This window comes from Periplaneta americana, chromosome 14 (genome assembly GCF_040183065.1).
Source record: "Periplaneta americana isolate PAMFEO1 chromosome 14, P.americana_PAMFEO1_priV1, whole genome shotgun sequence".
NCBI classification, from domain to species: Eukaryota; Metazoa; Arthropoda; class Insecta; order Blattodea; family Blattidae; genus Periplaneta; species Periplaneta americana.
In genome coordinates this window covers 155,337,785-155,363,119 of record NC_091130.1, presented here as the reverse complement: position 1 = coordinate 155,363,119, position 25,335 = coordinate 155,337,785, and the positions used below count along the sequence as shown (strand labels likewise).

Genomic DNA, 25,335 nt, shown 5'->3' with positions numbered 1-25,335 from the left:
TTTAAATTATGGTTTATTTAACGAAGCTCGCAACTGCAGAGGCTATATCAGCGTCGCCAGTATGCCGGAATTTTGTCCCGCAGGAGTTCTTTTACATGCCAGTAAATCTACTGACATGAGCCTGTCGCATTTAAACACACTTAAATGCCATCGACCTCGGCCGGGATCGAATCCGCAATCTCGAGCATAGAAGGCCAGCACTATACCAACTATGCTATTCTCGTTATGAACAATTCATCTACGCTAAATAATGATGTAGTTGATATAGTGTCATTAAATAACCAATTAGAAACTTTATGATGACGGAAATTAGCCACGCGCGAAAAGCAGGGTTAAGTGTTAATTGAGGAAGTCAGAAGCAAAAAGGTATAAGTGCACTTAAGTTATTTGTGAGAAAATATGGTTGAAAGTATTTAAGATTTCGTGAATTCCGTGAAAATCTATATTTCAATTTTAGAATGTGATGTGGTTTAAAGATATATACCTTTGCCATTAAATTTTTAATGTTTTAGCTTGCCCTGGATGCACTTAACTCACGCTCTTAGAAATGTCACTTATACCCCTTTGCTTCTGTCTGACTCCCTCAATTTGCGCAGCACCTGTACATTTCTACATTTCGTTCGTGCGTTCTTTTCTTCGCTCACGAGCGAATTGACATGTCAGCCCGCGAAATGTTTCGTCCAAGAACTGTTTGAGCTGGTTGCATAACATCTCGAAAGTATTAAATAGCCCAATGGCACTTAGGAATCAGCAGTGGCGTAGCATGAAATTTTGAGCAGGGGAAGCTAATTCAAGTTGTCTTTCATGCAATATGAGAAAACGTATTGCAAAAATATAGTCTTAAAATAAATAGTAGTCAATGTCAAGTCAGCAGTCGAAGATTGGTTGGAACATCGTAAGTAACACCAATAAGGCATGACCTCAAATGGTACGTAGTAAAATATGATTTCACGGTTTACACATATCTCTAACAAACAGACACGTATACGTATAACATTAGCTCACTCCCTGTCAGAGAAATCACAATATTAACGGTCAATAGATACAGTATTAGTATCATTACGTAAGTATGCATCTGTGTTTTGGTTGTGTCCTTCATTGACAGCAAGGGAGTCGGTCATTTGTTTTTTAGATCACACTTTTGTTCGTAAGTCAGTCTTGATAATAGAATTGTCGTAAAAATTCAAGTAAATTGGTGTCAGGAACTGTTATTTCACTCATTATTTATTATATCAGCCACAATGCACACTAACACTTCAACTGAACACAACTGACGAAAAGGGATAACTCGAAAACTACGGTACTTCTTTTCAATGTCAAAGCTAGCTTCTTGCGAGAATTGCGACCAGGATAGTTTAGCTAGAAAGGGATGGAAAATCTGCGGGGTGGGTTACACAGAAGAAACCAGTCTGCTTGGAAGCTGGTGTGTGCAGGCTTCTTGTTTACTGCTGCATCACAAATCATCCTGAGCTGCCGCATCACAATATTTAACGCGTAAATATAAATTCTATTCAAATTAATAAATAATTTTGTCCATAGACTGCAGGTTTATTATGAAATTATTATTAACTGGGGAAGCTGAGCTTTTTAGCTTACATTGACGCTACGCCACTGGGAATCAGAAGTATAAACAGGAAGGAAGGACACTAGAAATGTGTAATAACTATCGGGGCTAAAATATTTCAAAACCAAAAAAATCAACATAGCCTATTAAATCAAAATTAGTAATAAAAATATGCCATACGAATACTCGGAAAAAAACCAAGTTAACTTTTTACGAAGCGGTTCTCAGTTGTTGGACATTAAAAAAAAAAGGAAGAAAGTTCGAAGCAGCAGAAATGAAATTTTAAGGAGTAATGTGTATTTTAATGTGTTATACAAGATGAGAAATAAAGATATCAGAAGGCAAGTCCGTCCACCTTCTTAGCTTAATAGAAAATCTACACCAATATAGGAATAACTGGAAGAAACCTGAGCGTTCACATCCTATAAACATATAACATAATTTAAATATATATATATATATATATATATATATATATATATATATATATAATAATAATAATTATTTAATCTCTTGGACCGTAAAGTGATCTTCGTTCCTTTACGTATATACGTGGAAATATCTAACAATCTATAGGGAAGGGGTTTACATTTGTAATAGGTGTAATGAGTACGTTCATCGCGAAATGCTGCACTCAAACGATTTTGATTGTCAGAAAATCAGGTGAAACATGATCTCATTTTCACCAGTGATAAGCACTCTTTGACAGCAGCCAACAAAATTCAGTTTTTTTTTTTTTCCGAATAATGCATGACGAAACAATAATTTACTTTAAACATAAATTATTTACATTCATATAAATGATCTTATCCAGTTATTCCCACTATTTTCAATATAATAGTATTGGCAGTTATAGCATTACACGTATTCACATGGGTACTAAAATTCAAATACAGGGTGTTTTTAAATTAGACCGACAAACTTTGGGATCGGATAGATAACCCTCCTTCAAACAGTCTTTGTTAAGGAACCCATGGGCTGCGACACCTCCCTTCAGAGCAAGAGGGGTTTATATCATTACATGGTTCGATCGTACATAAAGAGATTGAAGTAATTAGATACGTGAAAAGTGAATAAATAACTCAATTTATTGACCTAGACATATAGAAAACACAAAGAAAACAAACCGAATGAAAAGGAAAAACACTCGCTTTAGTGTTAAATTAGCAGTATGAATCCATTGCTTTACTGTTTCATCAATGCAATAAGTGCTGAATCGAGTAGGCTACCTATAGGATTGGCTTGGCTTTCCTAGGGCTTGACCTGGGACGGGTCCATACACTTAGGCACGTTTTGGCCCTTTATGCGCCTTTACATGCGATGATCGTCCAAATCCGACAGGTGAAAAGGGTGGCATTCCTGAATCCGACGCTGGCAGGTGCGCCATCCTGCCACAGCCTCTGATAGTGAGGTCCCGCTTCGCAGACGAGTAGCCTGATAGGCCCCAGGGACCCGGAGCCTTAAGTTCTTCCTATATCAGCATCGGAAACCCGTATCACCCCCAGACTTCACATCAGCCTATCTTTAGGCCTACTATTGCGGATGTTAGATGAAATGAGGGGGAGGTGTAGAGTGTTGGTGAAACGATAGAGGGAAACGGGAGTACCCCAAGAAAAATCTGGAACGTAGGTTTTTGTCTACCACAAATTCCTAGTCTGGAATCGACCCGAGCCGCCTGAATGGAAGGCCAACGCACTAGAACTGGAGTCACAGACACGTCTATCACTTCTTCCCCCTGCTTTGAGCATATTACTGCTTACCTAACTTGTATTATTTGTGACCAAACGCTGGAATAACGACAGCCGGGTTTTGAGTGGCAACTAGTACTAAAGACTCAAAGAGATTGCGCTAACTGGCAGTTCCTTTTGATTTCAATTTCGTGATAATTACGAGAGTACGGGACAGAAACTGGTTGGCTATGGTTGTGTGCATGTACAGTATAATGTGATTTATGTTCACTTGCTTCCGCATGTGAAGATGTGATATAAATTATACTGCTAACATTTCAGATCGAAATCCTTCAATTCCTTCTTATCATGCGCCGCTTTGATCATTGTTGCAGATATTAGAGTAAACTTGTAAACATGTAAACAACGCACAAGACAGTACATCGCATGAACAGCTCTGTGTCAATTGTGAAAATATCGTAGTACGAGTTCACCACACCTTCAGTCTTCATAAAAATTATAACGTAATGGCTTTAAGGAGGTGTACGAAGTATTTATGTGGTAAATTCCGCGTGTGCTATCCCGTGATTCCGTCAAGGGTATGTTGTTGTTTTTCTATAATTACATGACTAAGCTCGAGGCATTTGCCACACACGTTCTTTAATGAAAGAAGCGGTTAAATTACTGCATAATAAAGTGTTTTCTTTGAATTTGTGCAGAAGCAATAGCATTATTATTTATTGGAAGGTGTAAAAGTGAAAGATTCCTAACCTTTTAACATAGGATGTACAATGGCTTTGCTATTTCAAAATTCCGTTTTTTTCGTAATCTAGTTTAACATAACGCATCATGGCAGCTGCAATCAGCTGTGGCGGTTACTACGTGAGTCGAAATATGGCCGGAATTAAAATTGTCACCGTTGCCAACTGTTCATCATGAAAATAGCAAAGTGAAAATATGAATTAGAAGTTTTCAATGTGAAATTCAAGTAATAATTAAAAAATAATCTTGACAGAAATTCGCAGCAATTGAACTGAAATTAGTTCTACTGTCCACAAACGTAATAGTAAAAAGAGGCTAAACTAGCGTTGAGGTAGTTCCCTGTGTACTCCGCTTAATACACCTTGCATATACGAATCTGTCACAGGTTAGATTTGGTTAGTTTAGACTTTTATTATGCCTTGCATATACGATCAACTGCATATCCACAAAAATCCCATACAAATTCAACGAGTTTCACTTCCGAAATCGCCCGAACTACCTCAGCGCTAGTTTAGGAAAATGTTTAAAATGTGTGATTAACGAAATAGTTCAATGAAAAAAAAATAATAAAATTAACAAATATGTTCACCATTGACAGGAATTTAATTAGTCATCGTTTTGCTCATGAAGTGCAAAAGTAGGAAAAATTGGCGGACGGTAAGTTCAGGTAATTGTATTGTATTTTTTGGTCCAGGGGAAATACACGTATTTTACGAAAATGCTACCGTGGCTGACTGAAACATAGAGCCTTAAATATTAAACTTCATAAAAAAATAACTTTATAAATTCGACCATTTCCACTTTCAAAATCACCTGAATTTCCCGTGCGCTAACTTATCCGAATTATAAAAAAATTGCAGGGTTTATTATTATTATTATTATTATTATTATTATTATTATTATTAACTAACTAACTTACTTACTGGCTTTTAACAAACCTGGAGGTTCATTGCCGCCCTCACATAAGCCCGCCATTGGTCCCTATCCTGTGCAAGATTAATCCATTCTCTATCATCATATCGCACCTCCCTCAAATACATTTTAATATTATCTTCCCATCTACATCTCGGCCTCCCTAAAGGTCTTTTTCCCTCCGGCCTCCCAACTAACACTCTATATGCATTTCTGGATTCGCCCATACGTGCTACATACCCTGCCCATCTCAAACGTCTGGATTTAATGTTCCTAATTATGTCAGGTGAAGAATACAATGCGTGCAGTTCTGTGTTGTGTAACTTTCTCCATTCTCCTGTAACTTCATCCCTCATAGCCCCATATATTTTCCTAAGCACCTTATTCTCAAACACCCTTAATCTCTGTTCCTCTCTCAAAGTGAGAGTTAAACATAGATTTAAGTTTGTAGTTAATTATTTAAATATTATATATTTTATATTTAACTGTAATTACTTACAATTTAGTGTATTGGTTATTGTTCAAAAGAAGTGAACTACTGTCGCATATTCTCTCACCACAAGAAGCATTCAGGCAATAAGACCTTTCAGAGTGGAGAGAGTGAAGGAGAGGAGCCATCTGTGAGACAGTGAAAGAACCAGATGTTGGATTTAAAAAAAAAATCGTTCCTAGATGTCACTTGCAGCTACTCTTCCCGAATTCAGTTCTCTCTTGCTTATCCCTCACTCATCTCTTCCCTTTTCTCCAATTCTCTCTCTTTCTGATGCTTATGTAATCGGAAGGTACATTTACATACAACCTTTTCATTATAAATACCGTACCTAAGGTAGACTCGAACCATCCATCCAGCCTCGGATCCATGCCAGACACTTTACTACATTTCGGATCTTCCTCATATCTTGTCACCTCGAGAGGTCCAGGGGAAATTCAAATGGAAAGGTAACGTCAAAAACTTAAAGAAAGGGAATTATGTGTAGGCATAGAGGAAGGGATAACATTAGTGATAAAGTAATAAATTAATCCAGTGAATATTATGACGTCTGTTTAGTCTTTATAATGTAGGATAGTTTAATTGTGTGAGAGTAAACTAATCAGCGTATGTGAAGTGAAACTTTTCGATTCTACAGTATTTCTCCCAGGATCTCTCGGAGATCGTTGTGTGAAAGTGTCTTATTATGACATAATAATGTAACTGTGTATTCAACTTAAATAGAAATGAATAATTTCAAGGAAAAATTGTTCCGGGGCCGGGTATCGATCCCGGGACCCTTCGCTTAGCGCGCGAACGCTCTACCGACTGAGCTTCCCTAGGAACCATACACGACACCGTCACACTTTTTCCTTTGTATTCACACGACTCAAATGAGCTGACAAGACGTCAGAACTCAACTGTGAGTGCACACAATTCTCTGCGTGACTTAAATTGTGGCTTTCTGTTAATGTATCACAGTAACGAATGTACTATGCAAATCTGGCTTTCAGGTAGTAGCTCCCTGTAAAGCAGGTTTGAATAATTTCAAGGAAAAATTGTTCCGGGACTGGGTATCGATCCCGGGACCCTTCGCTTAGCGCGCGAACGCTGTTTGTTACTGTGATACGTTAACAGAAAGCCACAATTTAAGTACATTCGTTACTGTGATACGTTAACAGAAAGCCTCAATTTAAGTACATTCGTTACTGTGATATGTTAACAGAAAGCCTCAATTTAAGTACATTCGTTACTGTGATACGTTAACAGAAAGCCTCAATTTAAGTACATTCGTTACTGTGATATGTTAACAGAAAGCCACAATTTAAGTACATTCGTTACTGTAATATGTTAATAGAAAGCCACAATTTAAGTACATTCGTTACTGTGATATGTTAACAGAAAGCCACAATTTAAGTACATTCGTTACTGTGATATGTTAATAGAAAGCCACAATTTAAGTACATTCGTTACTGTGATACGTTAACAGAAAGCCTCAATTTAAGTACATTCGTTACTGTAATATGTTAATAGAAAGCCTCAATTTAAGTACATTCGTTACTGTGATACGTTAACAGAAAAAGCCTCAATTAAGTACATTCGTTACTGTGATATGTTAACAGAAAGCCATAATTTAAGTACATTCGTTACTGTGATACGTTAACAGAAAGCCTCAATTTAAGTCACGCAGAGTATTGTGTGCACTCATAGTTGAGTTCTGGCGTCTTGTCAGCTCACTTGAGTTGTGTGGATGCAAAGGAAAAATTGTGACGGTGTAGTGTATGGTTCCTGGGGTAGCTCAGTCGGTAGAATGTTCGCGTGCTAAGCGAAGGGTCCCAGAATCGATTGATATCATTCAAACCTGCTTTACAGGGAGCTACTACCTGAAAGCCAGATTTGCTTAAATAGAAATGTTTTCCTTCTTGACGTGTGATGCAAGAGCATTAGTGGACTGCATCAACATGAAGCCCGTGATACAGAATATTGTCCAAGATAGTATTTCGACAGAATATACATTTGTGTGTTGGGTTTGACTACTGATGCTTCATTTGTGATGTATGAAAGAGGGAAGAACATACAAGTATTATTATATTGGGAGTGTTTGCAAGCAGAAACTGAAATCCTGTGCTTACCAATGTATAGACGTCACAGAAGGCGATAATTAAATTTAAAAAAAAAGTTCTCCTTTGGTTCACTTCTTCTGAAGAAATACCTTGGATATAAAATTAATTTAGAATTTCTCTTTAGATGTTATGAGGAACGCATGGATGTACAGTTCCATGCTAAGACTTTAGCACTAGAATAGAGTGGTGTGGTTGGTTCCAAGCTCCGATTGGAATTTTTATCCTCTGGGAAGACCTGGCACTGGTACAGTACTAGTAATTTGACAGAAGGCTGGGTGGACCCCAGGGCTATTCCTGAAGTTTCGATAATGACAAAGATCTCGCCACCACCTAGAATTGAACTCGGAACCTACCAGCCCATAGTCACTTGCACAAGCAATTGAACTACTCGCCTGTCACTTAAAACAATGAGAGGCCTAGAAAGTACGATTTGAGAAAGAACTGGTACTGCAGTGTTTTATAGCTTGAGAAATGTTCATCACATATTATACAGGGTGATTCAGACCATCCGTAACAGTCATTTATTTCGGAAACTAGTGCATGAAAATTTTCGAGACAAAAATATTTATAACTAAACCACATGTGAACTTTCACTTGAGCTTGATTTCATCAATCAGCTCTAACAGGAAGTAGAGTCAGTGGCGTATCACTTTAAAATTTCAAATGGGAGTCGGTGTCAAATAAGGTACCATTTGATAGAGCTCTTCAAAACAAACAACTTTCATAGGAAACGTTTTTACCAATTCCTACACTTTCAATGAGAAAACGTACAAAAAAACAATGTCATCAATATTGAGAAATGTTATAAGATGAAAATATAAACAAGACAATTAATGTTGACATGTTACTGAAAGGCTGGACAATTCCATTAATTTTTTATAAATGTTAAAACTATCTGCCGTTCTAAGCAGCACACACCTGTACTCTTCTTCTAACACTGTCAGTGACTCCTAATACTTTGGGGTGGTCCAGTGACTGGCAGAGTAGGAATTAATAAAAACGTTTCCTATGAAAGTTGTTTGTTTTGAAAAGCTCTATCAAATGGTACCCTATTTGACTCGACTCTCATTTGAAATTTTAAAGTGATACGCCACTGAGCCTACTTCCTGTTAGAGCTGATTGATGAAATCAAGCTCAAGTGAAAGTCCACATGTGGTTTAGTTATAAATATTTTTGTCTCGAAAATTTTCATGCACTAACTTAGTTTCCGAAATAAATGACGGGTGGTCTGAATCACCCTGTATTTCCTTCGTTGGACTCCTCAATACGTAGACCTACTTGATGAATTTTTTTAGGGTGTTTACTTTAGCATTATTTTTTTAAAGAACTGTGATGATCAAAACTTTAACATACAGGTATCTGTAAGTAATTGTAAAATTTAAATTTGGTAAAAATAGTCTCCAGATTTAAAATTACCAACTGAAGAAAAAAGTTCTTTCTGTTTACTGGTATTTTATCTTCATCTTATGGATATATATCGGCATTATTACCACCTGTTGTCTACTGATGTGAAGTAATACACTCCTCCGAGTATAATGAGGAAGCCCGAGTTGGGACAAGTTGCTTGGTTGAGGTTTTTTCCAGAGTTTTCTCTCAACACATTAGAGTAAAATACCGTAATGCTGGGTAACATTTGGCACTGGACCCTGGACTCATTTCACTTGCATTATCACCTTCACTCAGAAATGAAATTTATGAGATGTACAGCACGCTACTACAGAACAGATCATAAGAGAAACTCTGACATCATGAAAGAATTACAAATTGAACTAATCACAGATTATATACAAAACTGTACAAGAAATTGGAAATCTCATGCAAGAAGAATGAACCTTACCAAAATACCTCGTCAGATCCTAAATTACTAACCAACGGGCAAGAGATCCTTAGATCAACTCTTCAAATGTTGGATAGAGACCATAACGGACCTCTAGGTTCAAAACATGCAAGGATGATGATGATGATTATTTCACTCAGATGCTAAATAACCATCGCAAAATAAACCAATGAAAAGAATCACGACTTGTTAATCAATTTGTAATATAGAAGCACTCATATGCTCATGTGCGACGAGTGAAAAAAATTATGATTTTTTCAATTGCAGCTTCTGTAGTTCCACCATGTTGACTAGTGAAAATTTTGCGTGACTGATGAGCGATCGTAACATTTTTTTAAGCTGTGGTCATATGAATGTACAGAGTGAGGCAAACCTAAGGGACCAGCATTCCTGCTATCTTTCTGCACTATAGTCTGGAAAGAATATCATCATCTCTCACGGATAACATTATTTCCATTTCGTGACACTACAGTAACTATACTTGTTTTTTTGAAAGATGGGACATGACAGGAGCGTTGCGATCGGAAAAACAACTGAATGTCACATAGCGTGGTAGGCCTGTTGCTATGGTAACAACGGTTGAGTTGCCAAACTTACAGTTCCCACGTGGCGAGTGCTCAATAGCTCTCTTGGCGACAATTATTGTGCTCACAATGTTAGCATTGGTACGTTTCGTCTTTGATTCTCTGTCGATTTTTGTATTGTTTTCTTACCTTCGCGTCAATTGTCAATGAATGTTTTAACATCAGCCACCTTAACGACAATTGCTAGCTTCCATCAGCTGGCAGCATGGTAGTCCATATTGGCAACATGGCACTGTAGTTCCAAGCTCGGCCGCTTAACTGTCATGTCCCATCTTTCAAAAAAACAAGTATAGTGAATTTATTTGAGGAAGCAGAATCTTATCTGAAATTAAGAGCAGTTATTTTCATGTACAATATTATTATTATTATTATTATTATTATTATTATTATTATTATTATTATTATTATTATTATTATCATCATCATCATCATCATTATTATCAGCAGTTATTTTCATGTACAATATTATTATTATTATTATTATCATCATCATCATTATTATCATTATTATCATCGTCATTATTATTATCATTATTATTATAGTCATCGTCATGGTCGTCGTCATTATTATTACTATTATTATTATTATTATTATTATTATTATTATTATTAATGCTAGCCGTACCCGTGCGCTCCGCTGCACCCGTTAGAAATAAATATAAAGTAATTACATAATTAAAATAGGACATTTGATCCAGGGAACATTCATGTTTGATATAAGGATAAATCGTTTATTATGTTACTTAATTTAAATTGTATTTGCATAATTAAAATGCGATCATTTTGATCCAGAGACCACTCATTTGGTCATAGGAATAGCCTATCAAGTTTTCTGTGCATAAGAAGCTATTTTAATCTTACCTGTCCTCGATTCACTCAGAAGTTACTGTAATAACATTATAGCATTATGTCCGTCTAGAGAAACTACACTTTCCAATGGTGAATTAATAATTAATTATACAAATCGGTTAATTTAGCTTCCGATATTACTTCATACAGACACAGAAACATTCTCTGTAGGCTATCTTTCATAGCTTTCGATTGTTGCTGTCCAAGGCCCCTTATAGACGAAGTCATTTGTTTTTTAATTCATTACACGGCCTTACATGGCAGTTATTTTAATTTTAAAACTCATTTATCTCATTAAATATCAGTCCTATCAAAATTTTTCAAGGAATAAAACTTATCGCAAATTATTTTTAAAGAAACTTTTGTCATGTAACATTTTTCATAAAAATTAATAATAAGCGAGATATTTCGATTTATTTAATTCAGGCCCCCTTATAACCCCCCTTTTAAATAAAATATTTTGAATGCCATATAGCCTAAAATCTAAGTTACAACGAACTTAATTTATATTCCAATTTTCATCGAAATCCGTACAGCCACTATCGCGTGAAAAGGTAACAAACATACAGACAGACAGACAGACATACAAACAAAAATTTCAAAAAAGCGATTTTCGGTTTCAGGGTGATTAATTATATGTGTTAGGACCAATCATTTTTGGAAAATCGAAAATTACCAGAAAAATTTCGGCTACAGATTTATTATTAATATAGATTACCGTATTATTATTATTATTATTATTATTATTATTATTATTATTATTATTATTATCATTATCATTATTAAACTGGAGGATTAACAGTAATTACATTACTGTAGTTGCTGTATTGTTTTATTTCTTATAGCTTTTTTCAAAATGCAATTTGCCGTAATTCTCAAGTCCACCTTCCTCCTTATAAATGACCTTGTTGAATATGTTCATGTTATTTCGGTTTACATTGGTACAGGTGTATAATGAAGATGTGGCATTATAGTTCCTATTTATCAAAATTTTACATAAACTTTAAAAATAAAAATGTTGTTGAATTTTTTTACAGACATTGTGCAGTGGTGGTTTGTCAACTGTGAATGCAGAACTAACTGAAGACAAACCAATATTTCCCGGAGCTCAGTCACAATGGACAGAAAGGCTCGAGTTAATTCATCCTCATTCATACAGTAGATTCCCAGTTTATAGAGTCATGGATAGACAAGGCCGTGTGCTTAGTCCTTCAGAGGAGCCTCAGGTTTGTAATTCCTATACTTTGAATATTTTAATGCGGTTATGTGTGATTAATTCATGTATAAACAGACTTCATTTCGTCTGACTGTAGACTTTATCCCATATGTTTTGTGTGACAGAAACGAATGTTTATGTCTAGGTCGCAATTTTGATGTTTGCTGTTACACATTTTAAATAGTCCACCAAGTTAGCTCTGTGGTAGCACGTGTGCCTCCAGACTAGCCGGCCCGGGTTCGATTACCGGCGTGGTTAGAGATTTTCTTGTAAAAATTTCTATTTCGGGACTAGAAGAGGTGGCGGTGCACAACTTCTAATCACTAAATTGCGCACCAATATGCCTGGTTACATCCCAAATCTCTCTGCAGTGCATATGAAGAGAAGGCATGTGTCACTGTTGATAGCGATTTGTGGTCACTGTTAATAGTGATTCATCTGTCGGATGAGGATGTTAAGCCTGGCGACCCCCTTGGTGCTATTCGACAGGAGTAGATTACGTGCTGGCACAGGGTTTCCCCTTCTCCCTTCTTCATCTTCATCATCATACTCACCCATTCCCTACACTACACATACATTCACTCTAGTACTTGTTCCATTAGTTCAGAGCCACAATTTTTAGTTTGGGAACAGTTTGCCGACAGAAAATTTTATGTATGACTTGAGGCTTTCCCGGCATTTGATGTAGAAAAACTCTTCTCGGGTTCCCAGGCATATGAGTTGGAGATTTGCTTCCAAGCTTTCGACGGCTAGCTCTGCCATCTTCTTCAGGGAATGAAGTGATGTGGGACCATGTCTAGCCGGTATATATGCAAAAGTAGGGCTTCCCGCTGCGGGCCAATCAGGAGCTAGTTCCTAGTCCCAACCGCCAGGTGCATTCTGGTTGGTGGACACGGTAGCCAATCAGTAGCTACTTGCTGGTCCCGACTGTCTGCCGTGTGCTGGTGGTCTAAGCGTATTGATGGCAGGTTTCCATGCTGTACTCAGCTGTAAACCCCCGTCTCTGTTGAAATTATTGCCCTCCAGCTGGATTTCGATGGCTTCCTTGATAACCAAGTCCCAGTAACCTGATGTCTTGTCCAAGATGGTGGTGGCGCCGAAATCTATCTTGTGACCAGTTTCTAGGCTGTGTTGGGCTACTGTAGACTTATCGGGGTAATATAGTCTTACGCTGCGTTGATATTCCTTGCAGCGTTCCATAATAGTTCGTCCCGTCTGCCCGATGTAGCATTTCCCACACTCACAAGGTATTTTGTGGACACCAGGTGTCCTAAGACCAAGGTCGTCCTTAACTGGTCTCAGCAAGTTCTGGATCTTCGTGGGCGGCTTATGGATGGTCTTAATCCCGTGTTTTCTTAGCAGTCTGCCAATTTTGCCCGAGATGGGGCCGTAGAACAGGATGTATGCCATGCCCTCCATCTCCTCTTGTTCCTCGGCAGGTGGTTTGTCCGAAAAGGCCCTTCTGAGGGCCAAGCCGATTTCCCTGTTGCCGAAGTTGTTGTTCTGTTGGAACATCTTACGTAGGTGACGGATCTCAGAAGGGAGACTCTCTTTGTCCAAAATCCCTCTCGCCCTGTGCAGAAGAGTCGAAAGGACCGTTCTTTTCTGTGCCGGGTGGTGGTGGCGGCGTCCATTCAGATATAGATCGGTATGTGTAGGTTTCCTGTATACTCTGTGACCCAGTTTTTTTTTTCTACAGAAAATTTTATCTTTGAATTTGTTAAAAAAAATCTGGCTCTATATTCTCTTATGTATAGATATACTGTGTTGCATTTAGTTTTGAATGCATACCATTTAAATTACATTAACAGATGAATTTGCTTCTTTTTTCAAAGTTGGAGAAAGACTTGGTGGAGAAGATGTACCGCACCATGATTCTCCTGAACTCAATGGATACTATTCTGTACGAATCCCAGCGACAAGGCCGTATTTCTTTCTATATGACGACATTTGGAGAAGAGGCTGCATTAATAGGGAGTGCAGCAGCACTTGATGATAAGGATCTAGTTTATGCTCAGTATCGAGAAACTGGTAAATAATTAATTAAAAGAATATATCTTTTTATTACCTATATTTAAAACCATGAAAATGTCAGGTGTAACATGATTACATATTGGAAATGTAAGTAATAATATATATAGTTAAATTATTATTCATTTGCTACAGTGGAACTCGTGTGTTACCAGCATTAGGGGAAGCTTGGGCGTCTTTGGCATATGGGAAAAGTTCGTCATTGGAATCATTTTAATAGTCATTTGTAGGAATCATGTCCACTTATGTGTATGATCGAATTGTAACGCTTTCGGTAATTGCAGTTTCTGCATATCATGCTTATTTTTTGTTTTGCATTTTACAGCAATTTGCTGACAATATATCTTATAAAGTTGGCTAAAGATAGGCTGTTGTTATACTTAACAATATTATTGATGTTATTCAGAAGACTTATAATATTCTTTTACCTCTTATGAGGATACTTAAGATTCGAAAATTTTAATACTTTTTACAGCATTCCCTTTGGTAATATCCTGATCTTCACCTTCAACTTTTTACTTGTGCTAGGGGAAATGTATTCTTTGTAATATTCGATATTATTTTAAATATGGCAAGGGCGTACGCAAGGAGGGTTACAGGGTCAAACCCCCCCCCCCCCTTTTTTGAACTTAAAAAAAATGACATATTTAGATTTGAGTTTTTTTTTTATCCATAATAGTTTTCTCTTCTCAAATTTTTCACTATCAGAGTAACAAAATCTACATCGACATAAGGCATAGTGCTCCTACTTCTCCAATATATTCATCATGCCAGTTTCATTCTTCATCCTTGGTGAGTTCTACAGAGTGTTTTATATAGGACTAACACATTTCTTTCTGTCGTTATTTCAAAACGAATGATGCTAGCCACAATTTATTATACCTCAAATGTAGAGTATCTGTGGGAGATTACTAACCTCTATAGCGAATGTTGAAAAAATTCTTTATTTATTTGGCTGGAAATTCACTTAATGACCAGTTTTTAACGTCAAATTAAGCAGGAGTTTTGATTCTCTATCATTTACACAAATTATAGGAATAATAAACAATACATTAAAAGCTAAATTAGTACAAAAATCTACAAGAATAAAAATATATAATACACTAGCATTACCCTCCCTTTTATACGGAAGCGAGATTTGGACATTAAAGAAAAAAGACATGATCAGAATCAAAGCAACGGAAATTAAATTTTTCAGGAGGACAGCAGGATATACTCTTTTAGACCGAAAAAGGAATGAAGAAATTTTAGAACAATTAGAAGTAGAGTCAGTGGAAGAAAAACTCAACAGATACAAATTCAATTGGCTAGATCATGTAAGAAGAATGGAAAATTCAAGAATTCCAAAAATTATGATGCAGTATAAACCTAGAGGACATCGTCGACCAGGAAGACCTTTTAGAAGACTGCTAGATGGGGCCGAAACAGGTCTACAGAGGCCTAATTCGTGAAGGATGATGATGGTGATCATGAGATGCGCATTTCATCTTACTTCTCTCTTAACAATCTCATGCTGGGTTGACACGGCATAGAGGAACGTCCTCTTATGGCAGTTGAGGAATTGGTCAGTGGATTTTGTTCTGAATCCTCCTGACTAGGCGCAAAGGATCCATAGACCAATGGCAAATGAGATCCTCCAATCATATTGGGGGTTGTTCAAGAATGATACGACTGCCAAAAACACAAAACAATGGTGTTCTTTCTAAAAACCAGTTGCAAATTGCTCATGAAAATGCATCCCATTGCAAAATATTCCGGAGTTAAAAAAGTTCCACATTCGGATCTCCGGGAGGGACTGCTTTGGGAATTAGAAATGATCATTTAAGGACCCCATCTATATTTATAGAGGAGGCGAGAAGAAGACTTATTTATTGTCAAATTCAGAGCATTAGATATATACATACAACTCCTAAGTAAGGACACTGATGTGGTTCATACATAGTGATCTGCTGTCTTCATTAATTACTTTCACTAATGTGCTTTGTAGTGGGAACACACGTAAATAAATTAATGCATCATATCGAATAGTATTCTCTACTTCTTACTGGAATGTGCTACTGAATAATAGGAATCGTGAATTTGCACATAATAATAATAATAATAATAATAATAATAATAATAATAATACAGAATTATATGAACTTCTTCCAGTGAAAGAAATACTAGTGTCAACTGGATAATGCTAAGGTAATACAAATAATAAAAGAATGAGAAACAAATTACAGCATACGTACAATTTACATGAACACATGCCCCAACTGTCCAACTTCCATGTTGATACAAGCCCTAACAAATGCAGTACATCCTCAGTCACTCTGTGAAACTGATTCTCTGTGATTAAAGCACAGGCTCCGTGTAGCCTAGCAATGAGTTGCTTCGTACTTTCCAGTACCTTTCAGTACACTAACTTCTTAATTAGATCCCACGTAAAGAAATCCTTAGGATTCAAGCCTGGGGACCTAGGTGGTCAAAATGTACAGCCCTCCTCTACCTATTTAATCTGTGCTACAAAGACGGAAGGTTTTCAGGGAGATTAAAGGAAAGTATAAAGATCATTGAGTATGCTACTTAGATGAAATTACTTACGTAAAGTATATTTATTTGTAGAAAACCTACTTGCCCCATTTACCATGAAAATACAGTATTTATAATTGAAAGTGGTGTCCCTATCTTAATTTTACATACTTTGACATGCTCTATCCACGTCGTATGGTTCTGAGGCGGCATTTTTCGTACACACTATGTAATTATCCATGTATTTGTTATGTCTTGTTTCACTTTCTGTTGACAGGTGTGCTAATGTGGAGGGGATTTACAGTTGATCAATGTATAGATCAGTGTTTCGGTAATGCAGAAGATGAAGGAAAAGGCCGACAAATGCCAATTCATTACGGCTCTAAGTCTCATAATTTTGTAACAATTTCATCACCACTTACAACACAGTTACCTCAAGGTAGTTATGTATTTGATTATTGTACTTGTTGAGAACAGCAATCTGTCAAATACTATTTGAAAAAAAAAAACTACGAGTAATTTTATGGTTCGTGATGTCAAAATCTTGTAACCTTAAAAAGTATGTCTGTGTATTGCTAGAATGAAATCTTAATAATTTATTGATTTGCTCGATGTGTTTTAGCTGTTGGATCAGCATATGCTTACAAACTCGCAAAAAATGGTCAGTGCGTCGTTACCTACTTTGGAGAAGGAGCAGCTAGTGAAGGTGACGCACATGCTGCTTTCAACTTTGCAGGAACCCTGAATTGCCCAGCGATATTCTTTTGGTTAGTGTTATACCTTATAATAATATTCAGAGTATTAGTGATGGAAGTGATAGTGGCAGTACGTGGTGTCCAAGTTGCCAATAGCAACAGACAAAAAATATAAATACATAAAACACAAGTTCATATTACAACAAATCCTCGATTCAACGGACTTCGGATTTTACAGGCAATTTTTTGCCGACATATTCATTATACTATTATTATTATTATTATTATTATTATTATTGTTGTTGTTGTTGTTGTTATTATTATTATTTTTATTATTTATGGTCACCAGTGGAAGCACACATATAAGGAGATAAAATGTAGTCCTTTGTGATGCAGTGATGCGATTTCGGTCATGCAGTCGTCATTATGATTGGTCGCCAGCTGAAGTAGTGAGATAAAAATGTACCTACATTATTCCTTGTGACGTGGTAATTTAATATTATTATGATGTCGGCATCAGAAAAATGATATGTACATGCAACATTTATATATTCAATCTTCATCTTACGATGTTTGGTGACGTATATACGTCCATTGATGTGACATATTGATGAATTAAATACTATTATAGTCACAATCATGCCATGGTATGAAAGAAAAATTTCACAACCTCGAGCGGGAATCGAACCTGCGACTTCCTGGTCTCCGGTCAGGCAAAGATTACATTTGTAAAGTTTCTTTCCACCCATAAGCAGTGCTGACTAAGATCAGACGCTATGGACAGTACTCTATAACAGAGTCGCCAGTATGAAAGGATAATTCCGAGCCTTTGGCGTGAGACGAACTTGATAGCTCAGTGGTAGAGCGCCTGACCGGAGACCAGGAAGTCGCAGGTTCGATTCCCGCTCGAGGTTGTGAAATTTTTCTTTCATACCATGGCATGATTGTGACTATAATAGTATTTAATTCATTATATATTCAAATTATAGTGTTATATTTTAAAATATTATTGTCTTAAAAATTCGTATTATTGCGATATATTGAAGTACATAAATATATTTCCGTGCAGGAATTCTGCGTTATCATATGATCAAGGATCGATGGAGCGGAGAAAAATTCTCTCCTGCACTAGGATTCGATTCTGGGTTTTCAGCTCTACGTGCAGACACTCTATCCACTAAGCCATACTGGATTCCAATTCCGATGCCGGATTGAATCCTCTTAGTTTCCCTTTAGTGGCCAACCCTCATGCACTGTCACAGATGTGTGACAGTGGATCCCAGCCACTTAGTCACTCGTAATGAGTGCACCTCTGCACATAGTGTGTTGGACATTGTGCCACTGTCACACATCTCTGACACAGTGCATGAGGGTTGGCCACTAAAGGGACTCTAAGAGGTGGAACTTAAACTGAGAGGATTCAATCTGGCATCGGAATTGGAATCCGGTGTGGCTTAGTGGATAGAGTGTAAGCATGTAGAGCTGAAAACCCGGGTTCGAATCCCAGTGCCGGAGAGAATTTTTCTCTGCTCCACCGATCCTTCATTAAAAATTCGTGATTTAACAGACACCCCTTTGCCCCTCCCTAATAATCCGATATATCGAGGGTTTTTCTGTATTTACATTTTTATCAACACGGTACCCATGCGCTCATGAAACATGCACCATAGTGTACAGATAGCTACAAAATTTTGTCTTGAGCAGAGGAGGAGTTGTGACAGCGGAGTATTTGATCTTAAAAATAACTTCTTATGGAACAATTAAATTGATCACTATAACCATTTTTTTTCCCTTAACATCAATATTTTAAACTAGAGATTGAACCAGATTAAAGGTTTGTAGGTGATCTAGGAAGATTTTTAGATTTTTTTTAATTAATTAAAAAAATAAAATTGAAATTACATTTTAAAAGTTCTAAAAACATCCCTACAAAGCTTGAATGTGGTCATGTTAAGAAGTCGTATAATTTTATGATAACTTTGTTGAAATGTAAATCACCTCTGCCATTGCCACCATTCACAGATATTAGGCTTGATGTTGCAGTTACATCATTCAGTTAATAATATTTTCTTTGTCCTGCCAATATTTATTCTTTAGACAGTAATGATCATTAATTTCGGGGTGTGCCTTCAGTCATGCTATCAGCTTATTTTTCACATTTTGTTTCTGTGTTTTGTTATTTTGTCTGCTTATTTAAAAATATTGAAATCTTGCTGGATATAGCCATCCTGTATTCTGTAGTGTTTCTCAGAATCTTATTTCTACTGTTTCATTTTTTTATTTATATATATTTGTTTCTTGTCTTCTAGTGTTGTTTTTACTGTATCATAAGTAACTGAATCAATTAATTTTATTACTTGTGTACGGTAGTGGCAAAAAAAAAACTGGACCAACCCTTGTAGCTGATTTCAGAGCCTTGTTCACTCCAGAGCACGATAGACTGGTAACTAAGATTTTCGTGGTTCGAATCCTGCCTGAGAAGGAAACCTTTTGTTGTTCCTTATTCAAATTTATTTCAAATACTTTTCAATTGCAGCGATATTTTACTATTTAATTAACTTATTATTCCCAGAACATGAATTTTACCAGCAATCGAAAAGTATTGGGAATAAATTTGAATAAGGAACAAAAAAAGAAGGTTCCTTCCCAGGCAGGATTCGAACCACGAAAGTCTTAGTTACCAGTCTATCGTGCTCTGGAGTGAACAAGGCTCTGAAATCAGCTACAAGGGTCGGTCCGGTTTTTTTGCCACTACTATACATAATTTCTTTGTATTGTTTTAGCCGTAACAATGGTTATGCAATCTCAACACCCACTCATGAACAATATGGAGGTGATGGAATTGCCGGTCATGGTCCAGGTTATGGGATAACAACTATTCGGGTTGATGGGAATGACATATTTGCGGTATACAATGCCACCAAGACCGCTCGTGAATTTTCAGTTAAAGAAAATCGTCCTGTCTTAATAGAAGCTATGACATACAGGTGCAGTATTCCAGTTTTCCCTCATAAGCAAAGTTTCCATTTCTTTTGTGTGTATTCTGTTCAAATAATTCAGTAGGGAGTCCTTATTTTACATTAGATGTTTGGTTGTTATCTTCTTTTGCGTCCAGGCATGGTCAACTAAAATCTTTATGGAATACTTCTATTGCATAGAAAAATGTAATTCCATTTCTGAGATGGTGATATCTGTAAGATGACATTCATTACCCCCTGATAGTGTAATGATAGATGAAGATAATGAGTAGTGAAGTTCAATTTTGACTTGGGCAAGAAATGGCCTGCAAATTTTACTTGAAGCTTTACATATCGAAAATCTTCAGGGACTCCAGGATTTTCTATTGGAAAATAGTATATTAAACCTCAGAAAGGTGTTATTTTTTTAGTAGGGAATTAAACAATTACAAGTTCGACTAATAGACTGCTTTGATGATCACAAATTTGCTGTTTCAGGCTTGGACATCATAGCACTTCTGATGACAGCAGTGCCTATAGATCAATGGAGGAAGTGAAGAAATGGGATTCTTTAGATTCTCCGATCTCCAGATTACGACAATATCTGGAGAATAAGGGATGGTGGGATAACTCAGAAGAACGTAGTTGGAGGGATGAAACAAAGAAAATAGTAAGAATCAATGGTTGGATTATTTTAATATTGCGTAAATATTATTATGCTGTGCCATGGTGTTACGGAATGCGTGCTGATTTGAGTCCTCATGGGGGAAGAAATTTTCTCATGAAATTTCGGCCAGTATATGGGACTGGTGCCCACCCAGCATCGTGATGCACTTGAGGATCTACGATAGGTAGCGAAATCCGGTTGCAAAAGCCAGCTATAATGGCTGGGAGAGATCATCGTGCTAATCATATGATACCTCCATTCTAGTTGGATGATCGTCCACCTCTGCTTCGGCATGTAAACGTGAGGCAGGCAGCCGGCTGGTCAGTCTGGACCCTTCAAGGGCTGTGGCACCACGGATTATTATCATTATTATTATTATTATTGTTATTATTATTATTATTATACCTAATAACAATAATAATGATAATAATAATAATACTACTAATAATAATAATAATCATTAGGGCTAGGATTTTCATGAAATTGCATCTTTTTTCTAGTAAGCCAGAAACATAGCTGCTTTAGTATTTATATATTATGTGATAAACTGAGTGTTTTAAGACATATTTGTTAGGGCATTTTTTGCCTGTTTCAACTCATAAGAGCATCTTTTTTTTTTATTCGGACATTTTTGAGGCATTTTCATTTAATTTTGACCATAAATCCCGATTATTAATATAAAATAATGTTTCTTTTCTTTGATATTTGTCTACATATTTTGTCCATTAATACCCATAATCTATCCATAATTTTTTTACTTGGTTATTTAACGACGCTGTATCAACTACGAGGTTATTTAGTGTTGATGGAATTGGTGATAGCGATATGATATTTGGCGAGATGAGGCCGAGGATTCGCCATAGATTACCTGACATTTGTCTTACAGTTGGGAAAAACCTGGCAAAACCCAACCAGATAATCAGCCCAAGCAGGAGTTGAACCCGCGACCGAGTGCAACTCCGGATTGGCAGGCAAGCGCCTTAACTAACCAAGCTACGCCGATGGCTAATACCCATTATTTTGTATAATATTTTAGTCGTTTTTCTACACAAATATTGCCATTTTAACGTAGTACACTCAACCACCCATTCAATATAGACTCCTCTATACCTGCTAATTCTGGGTAAGAGTGGCCTTGTGATGGGCTACATGGAAATTACATAAGGTAAAATAATTAATTAAAATGTACCACTTAGAAAAAATTATGTAAAATTAAATAAACTTAAATGTTGGTACTACTCGTAGAATTTAATTTAATTACTAGTCTAAACATTAAGTTGTTGTTGTTGTTGTTTTCTAATGCCAGGCGTTTGACAATAAAGTCATTTGACCTCTTGCACTCCAATATTTTTCAAAGATATTACCATGACCAGCCACTGAAGCACAGATTTTTAGGTGTTCCGAATCCATTTCTTGGTTTGAGTTGCACAATCGGCAGTTAGGGGACTGATATATTCCAAATCTATGCAGGTGTTTGACCAAACAATCATGGCCTGTTGCCAATCTAAATGCAGCTACAGATGATTTTCGTGGTAAATCGGGAATTGACTTTGGATTTTGATGCAGAGAGTTCCATTTTTTCCCTTGGGATTGTGTTATCAAATTTTGTTTGTTGAAGTCTAAGTATGTAGATTTAATAAATCTCTTCACAGAGTAATACGTAGATTTAGTAACAGGTCTGTAAGTAGCAGTGCTGCCCTTCTTTGCTAAAGCATCCGCATTCTCGTTTCCCAGGATTCCACAATGGGATGGTATCCATTGGAATACAATTCTTTTATTGAGTGATATTAATTGAGAGAGCATTTTAGTTATTTCTGCTGTTTGAGATGAAGGTGTGTGTTTAAAGACTATTGATAGAATAGCTGCTTTGGAGTCTGACAATATAACTGCATTTTTAAATTTACTGATGTGGCATAGAAGATTCCTGAGACTTTTACTTATTGCAATGATTTCTCCATCAAAACTTGTTGTTCCATATCCAAGAGATCTATAAAGTGAGAAGAGACAGCACGTAACACCTGCACCGGCACCTTGTTCTCTGGAGATCAAGGATCCGTCAGTGTATAAATGAAGCCAGTTTTGTGGAGGGTATCTAATATTAATTGTCTCTAAAGACAATTGTTTTAGTATTTCAGTGTTTACTTCTGATTTCAGTATTTCTTCTGTTAAATTTAGATTATATTCCATATTTAATAGAGTTAAAGGGTTTGGTTTAATTTGTCTAAATATTAAGTAGTACAAAACCTCTTTTCCTACTAAGCCAATTATGTAAGAATAATTTTTAGGGCATTTTTTAAAGATTTTTAGGTCATAAATGCATTGTTTTAGGACATTTTTTCATGATTTATAGGTCATCAAAATCCTAGCCGTAATAATAATAATATTTTTTATTTTGTCATTGTAATTTTTTTGCTATAGCAGGGTTACCCTTAATTTGTCGTTATTCGCCTTGACTTTAGGAACATAGCTCATATAAGTCACTATAGCTGGAAAGCATAGACCACTTAGTTCGTCAGAGACTATGCAGAGTGCATCACAGGTGGTGAACATATATTACAGTACCGTTGTAATGATGTGGAGAATTGTTTTTTTTTTTTTTTTAGTTATTTTACGATGCTGTATCAAGTGCTATGTTATCTAGCATCTGAGTGAGATGAAGGTGATAATGCTAGCGAGATGAGTCCAGAGTCCAAAGCTGGAAGTTATGCAGCATTTGCCCTTAATGGGATGAGGGAAAACCTCGGAAAAAAACTTCAACCAGATAACTTGTCCCAACCTGAATTTCAACCCGGGCCTGTCAGTTTCACAGTCAGATGTACTAACTGTTATTCCAAGAAAAATTGTTGGGATATCATAGGGGAACTGGAGTACCCCTGTGTTCTCTGGACTAGGGCTTGCCCAACACAAGTTATAAATTCATGGAGGGTCAGCCGGGATTTTATCTGAGCTGCTGCTCAGTTATGTTGCTGCATGGAATCGATTTCCAGTATCCCTAATACCAGAAATATGACTTTTGTCATGTTGTTTGTATGAGAAGCAAATGTATGTAATTTAATGCCATGTCTTTTGATTTTACTAGGTGGTAAAAGCTCTGGCAAGAGCTGAAAAAGTTCTAAAACCAGATTGGAAGGAAATGTTTCATGATGTATACTATGACATGCCAGATCAGCTTAGGTAAGTGTATTTTTAGAGACAATGAAAACATACTAGTCTGTAAAATTTATAAACAACCATTAGTTCAGTAGTTCTCAAACTTTCACATGTCACATTTTTCTTATGCCCCCCCCCCCCCCCCGCCTCTGTACCAAAATAAAAAAAAAACACAAATTCGATTTGGTGATATATTTTTTTAAACATAATAGTATTTTACATTACTAGCTTGTATTCTTTTAAATTTAAAGATACAACATTAGAATAAAATAAATATGTACGTACATGTACTGAAAATTAGCATGTTGCATTTCATTATACATTATACTTGTAGAGTTTAGTTTCCCCATATAGCCATGACGCCCCAGATAAAGACTGATGATGCACAGTTTGAGAACCCCTGCATTAGTTTGTGTGTATAAAATCTTCTCAATAATTTAATCACTAGGATATGTCCATTTCTCCATGACCACTTACTGGACTAGTCATGGGGTAAGAGGGATGTCCAGTCCAGTACTAGCAGCCTCTTGAAATCACACTTAATTTCAAGAAATACCAAATTATTAATTTACAAAACACTTACCAATGGTGGGATGTATCTGTGAAACCTGGACCTCTGTTACCTAACTTTAAAAACTTTATTTCCTTACTCCATTTTTCATATGCACATATATGAATTCCCTTATACTTCTTTTGCCTTAAAAAAGGGACAAAAAGTGCGTCTAATAAGCGAGTAAATACTAATGAAAACTTAGTAAATCATTTTGTTGATGCTCGAATGTTTTTGCTTATGAGATCTTCGTAAGGATTATATGTATCATAAATCTTAAAGGGTCTAATTTGTTAGAAGAATGGAGTAGTTTGGGAAAATGGATAAAATAAAGGGAAGGAGAAACATGTTTTAAGTTTATTAACAATACATATAAGAATAAATTTATGTAACTAATTTTAATATGTTTACATTTTTCAGGAAGCAAATGAAGTACATGGAAGATCATGTGGAACGTTACAAGGATAAATATCCAGTGAATAATTACAAGAACAGTTCCTCTTAAAACCGAGGGAAAAGAAAAAAAAGAAAAAAAAAATCACTGGGCTTTTCAATTGTGGATTTCAACGTTTTAAACCTCAAGTACACAATTATAATCTTTGTAATAATTTGATCTTGTGTGACATTCCTCATGAATTATTTTATAATATATTTTCTCCTTTTACTCTAAGTGTGCCACATATATTTTTGATATAACACTGAATGTAAAGAGAAATAAACTGTATTTCTAAAGAACTGTTTAACACATTGCCACCACCATCATCATCCCCACCAACTCCCATTCCACA

General features: G+C 36.3%; 1 protein-coding gene across 2 annotated transcripts; it reads left to right on the top strand.

Annotated features, from left to right (window-relative positions):
• The first annotated feature begins 3,372 nt into the window (after positions 1-3,372).
• Positions 3,373-25,282, top strand: BckdhA (Branched chain keto acid dehydrogenase E1 subunit alpha). 2 transcript variants are annotated; one of them, XM_069846417.1, is made up of 9 exons: positions 3,373-3,830; positions 11,805-11,993; positions 13,819-14,014; positions 16,806-16,967; positions 17,151-17,295; positions 20,007-20,210; positions 20,679-20,850; positions 23,927-24,021; positions 24,968-25,282. In XM_069846417.1, exons 1-9 carry the CDS (start codon positions 3,759-3,761, stop codon positions 25,050-25,052), a joined length of 1,320 nt encoding a protein of 439 aa, XP_069702518.1. In that variant the 5' UTR covers positions 3,373-3,758; the 3' UTR covers positions 25,053-25,282. The 2 variants fall into 2 exon arrangements, with proteins under 2 accessions (XP_069702518.1, XP_069702519.1); XM_069846418.1 differs by lacking the exon at positions 3,373-3,830 and adding an exon at positions 4,603-4,650.
• The last annotated feature ends 53 nt before the right edge of the window (positions 25,283-25,335 follow it).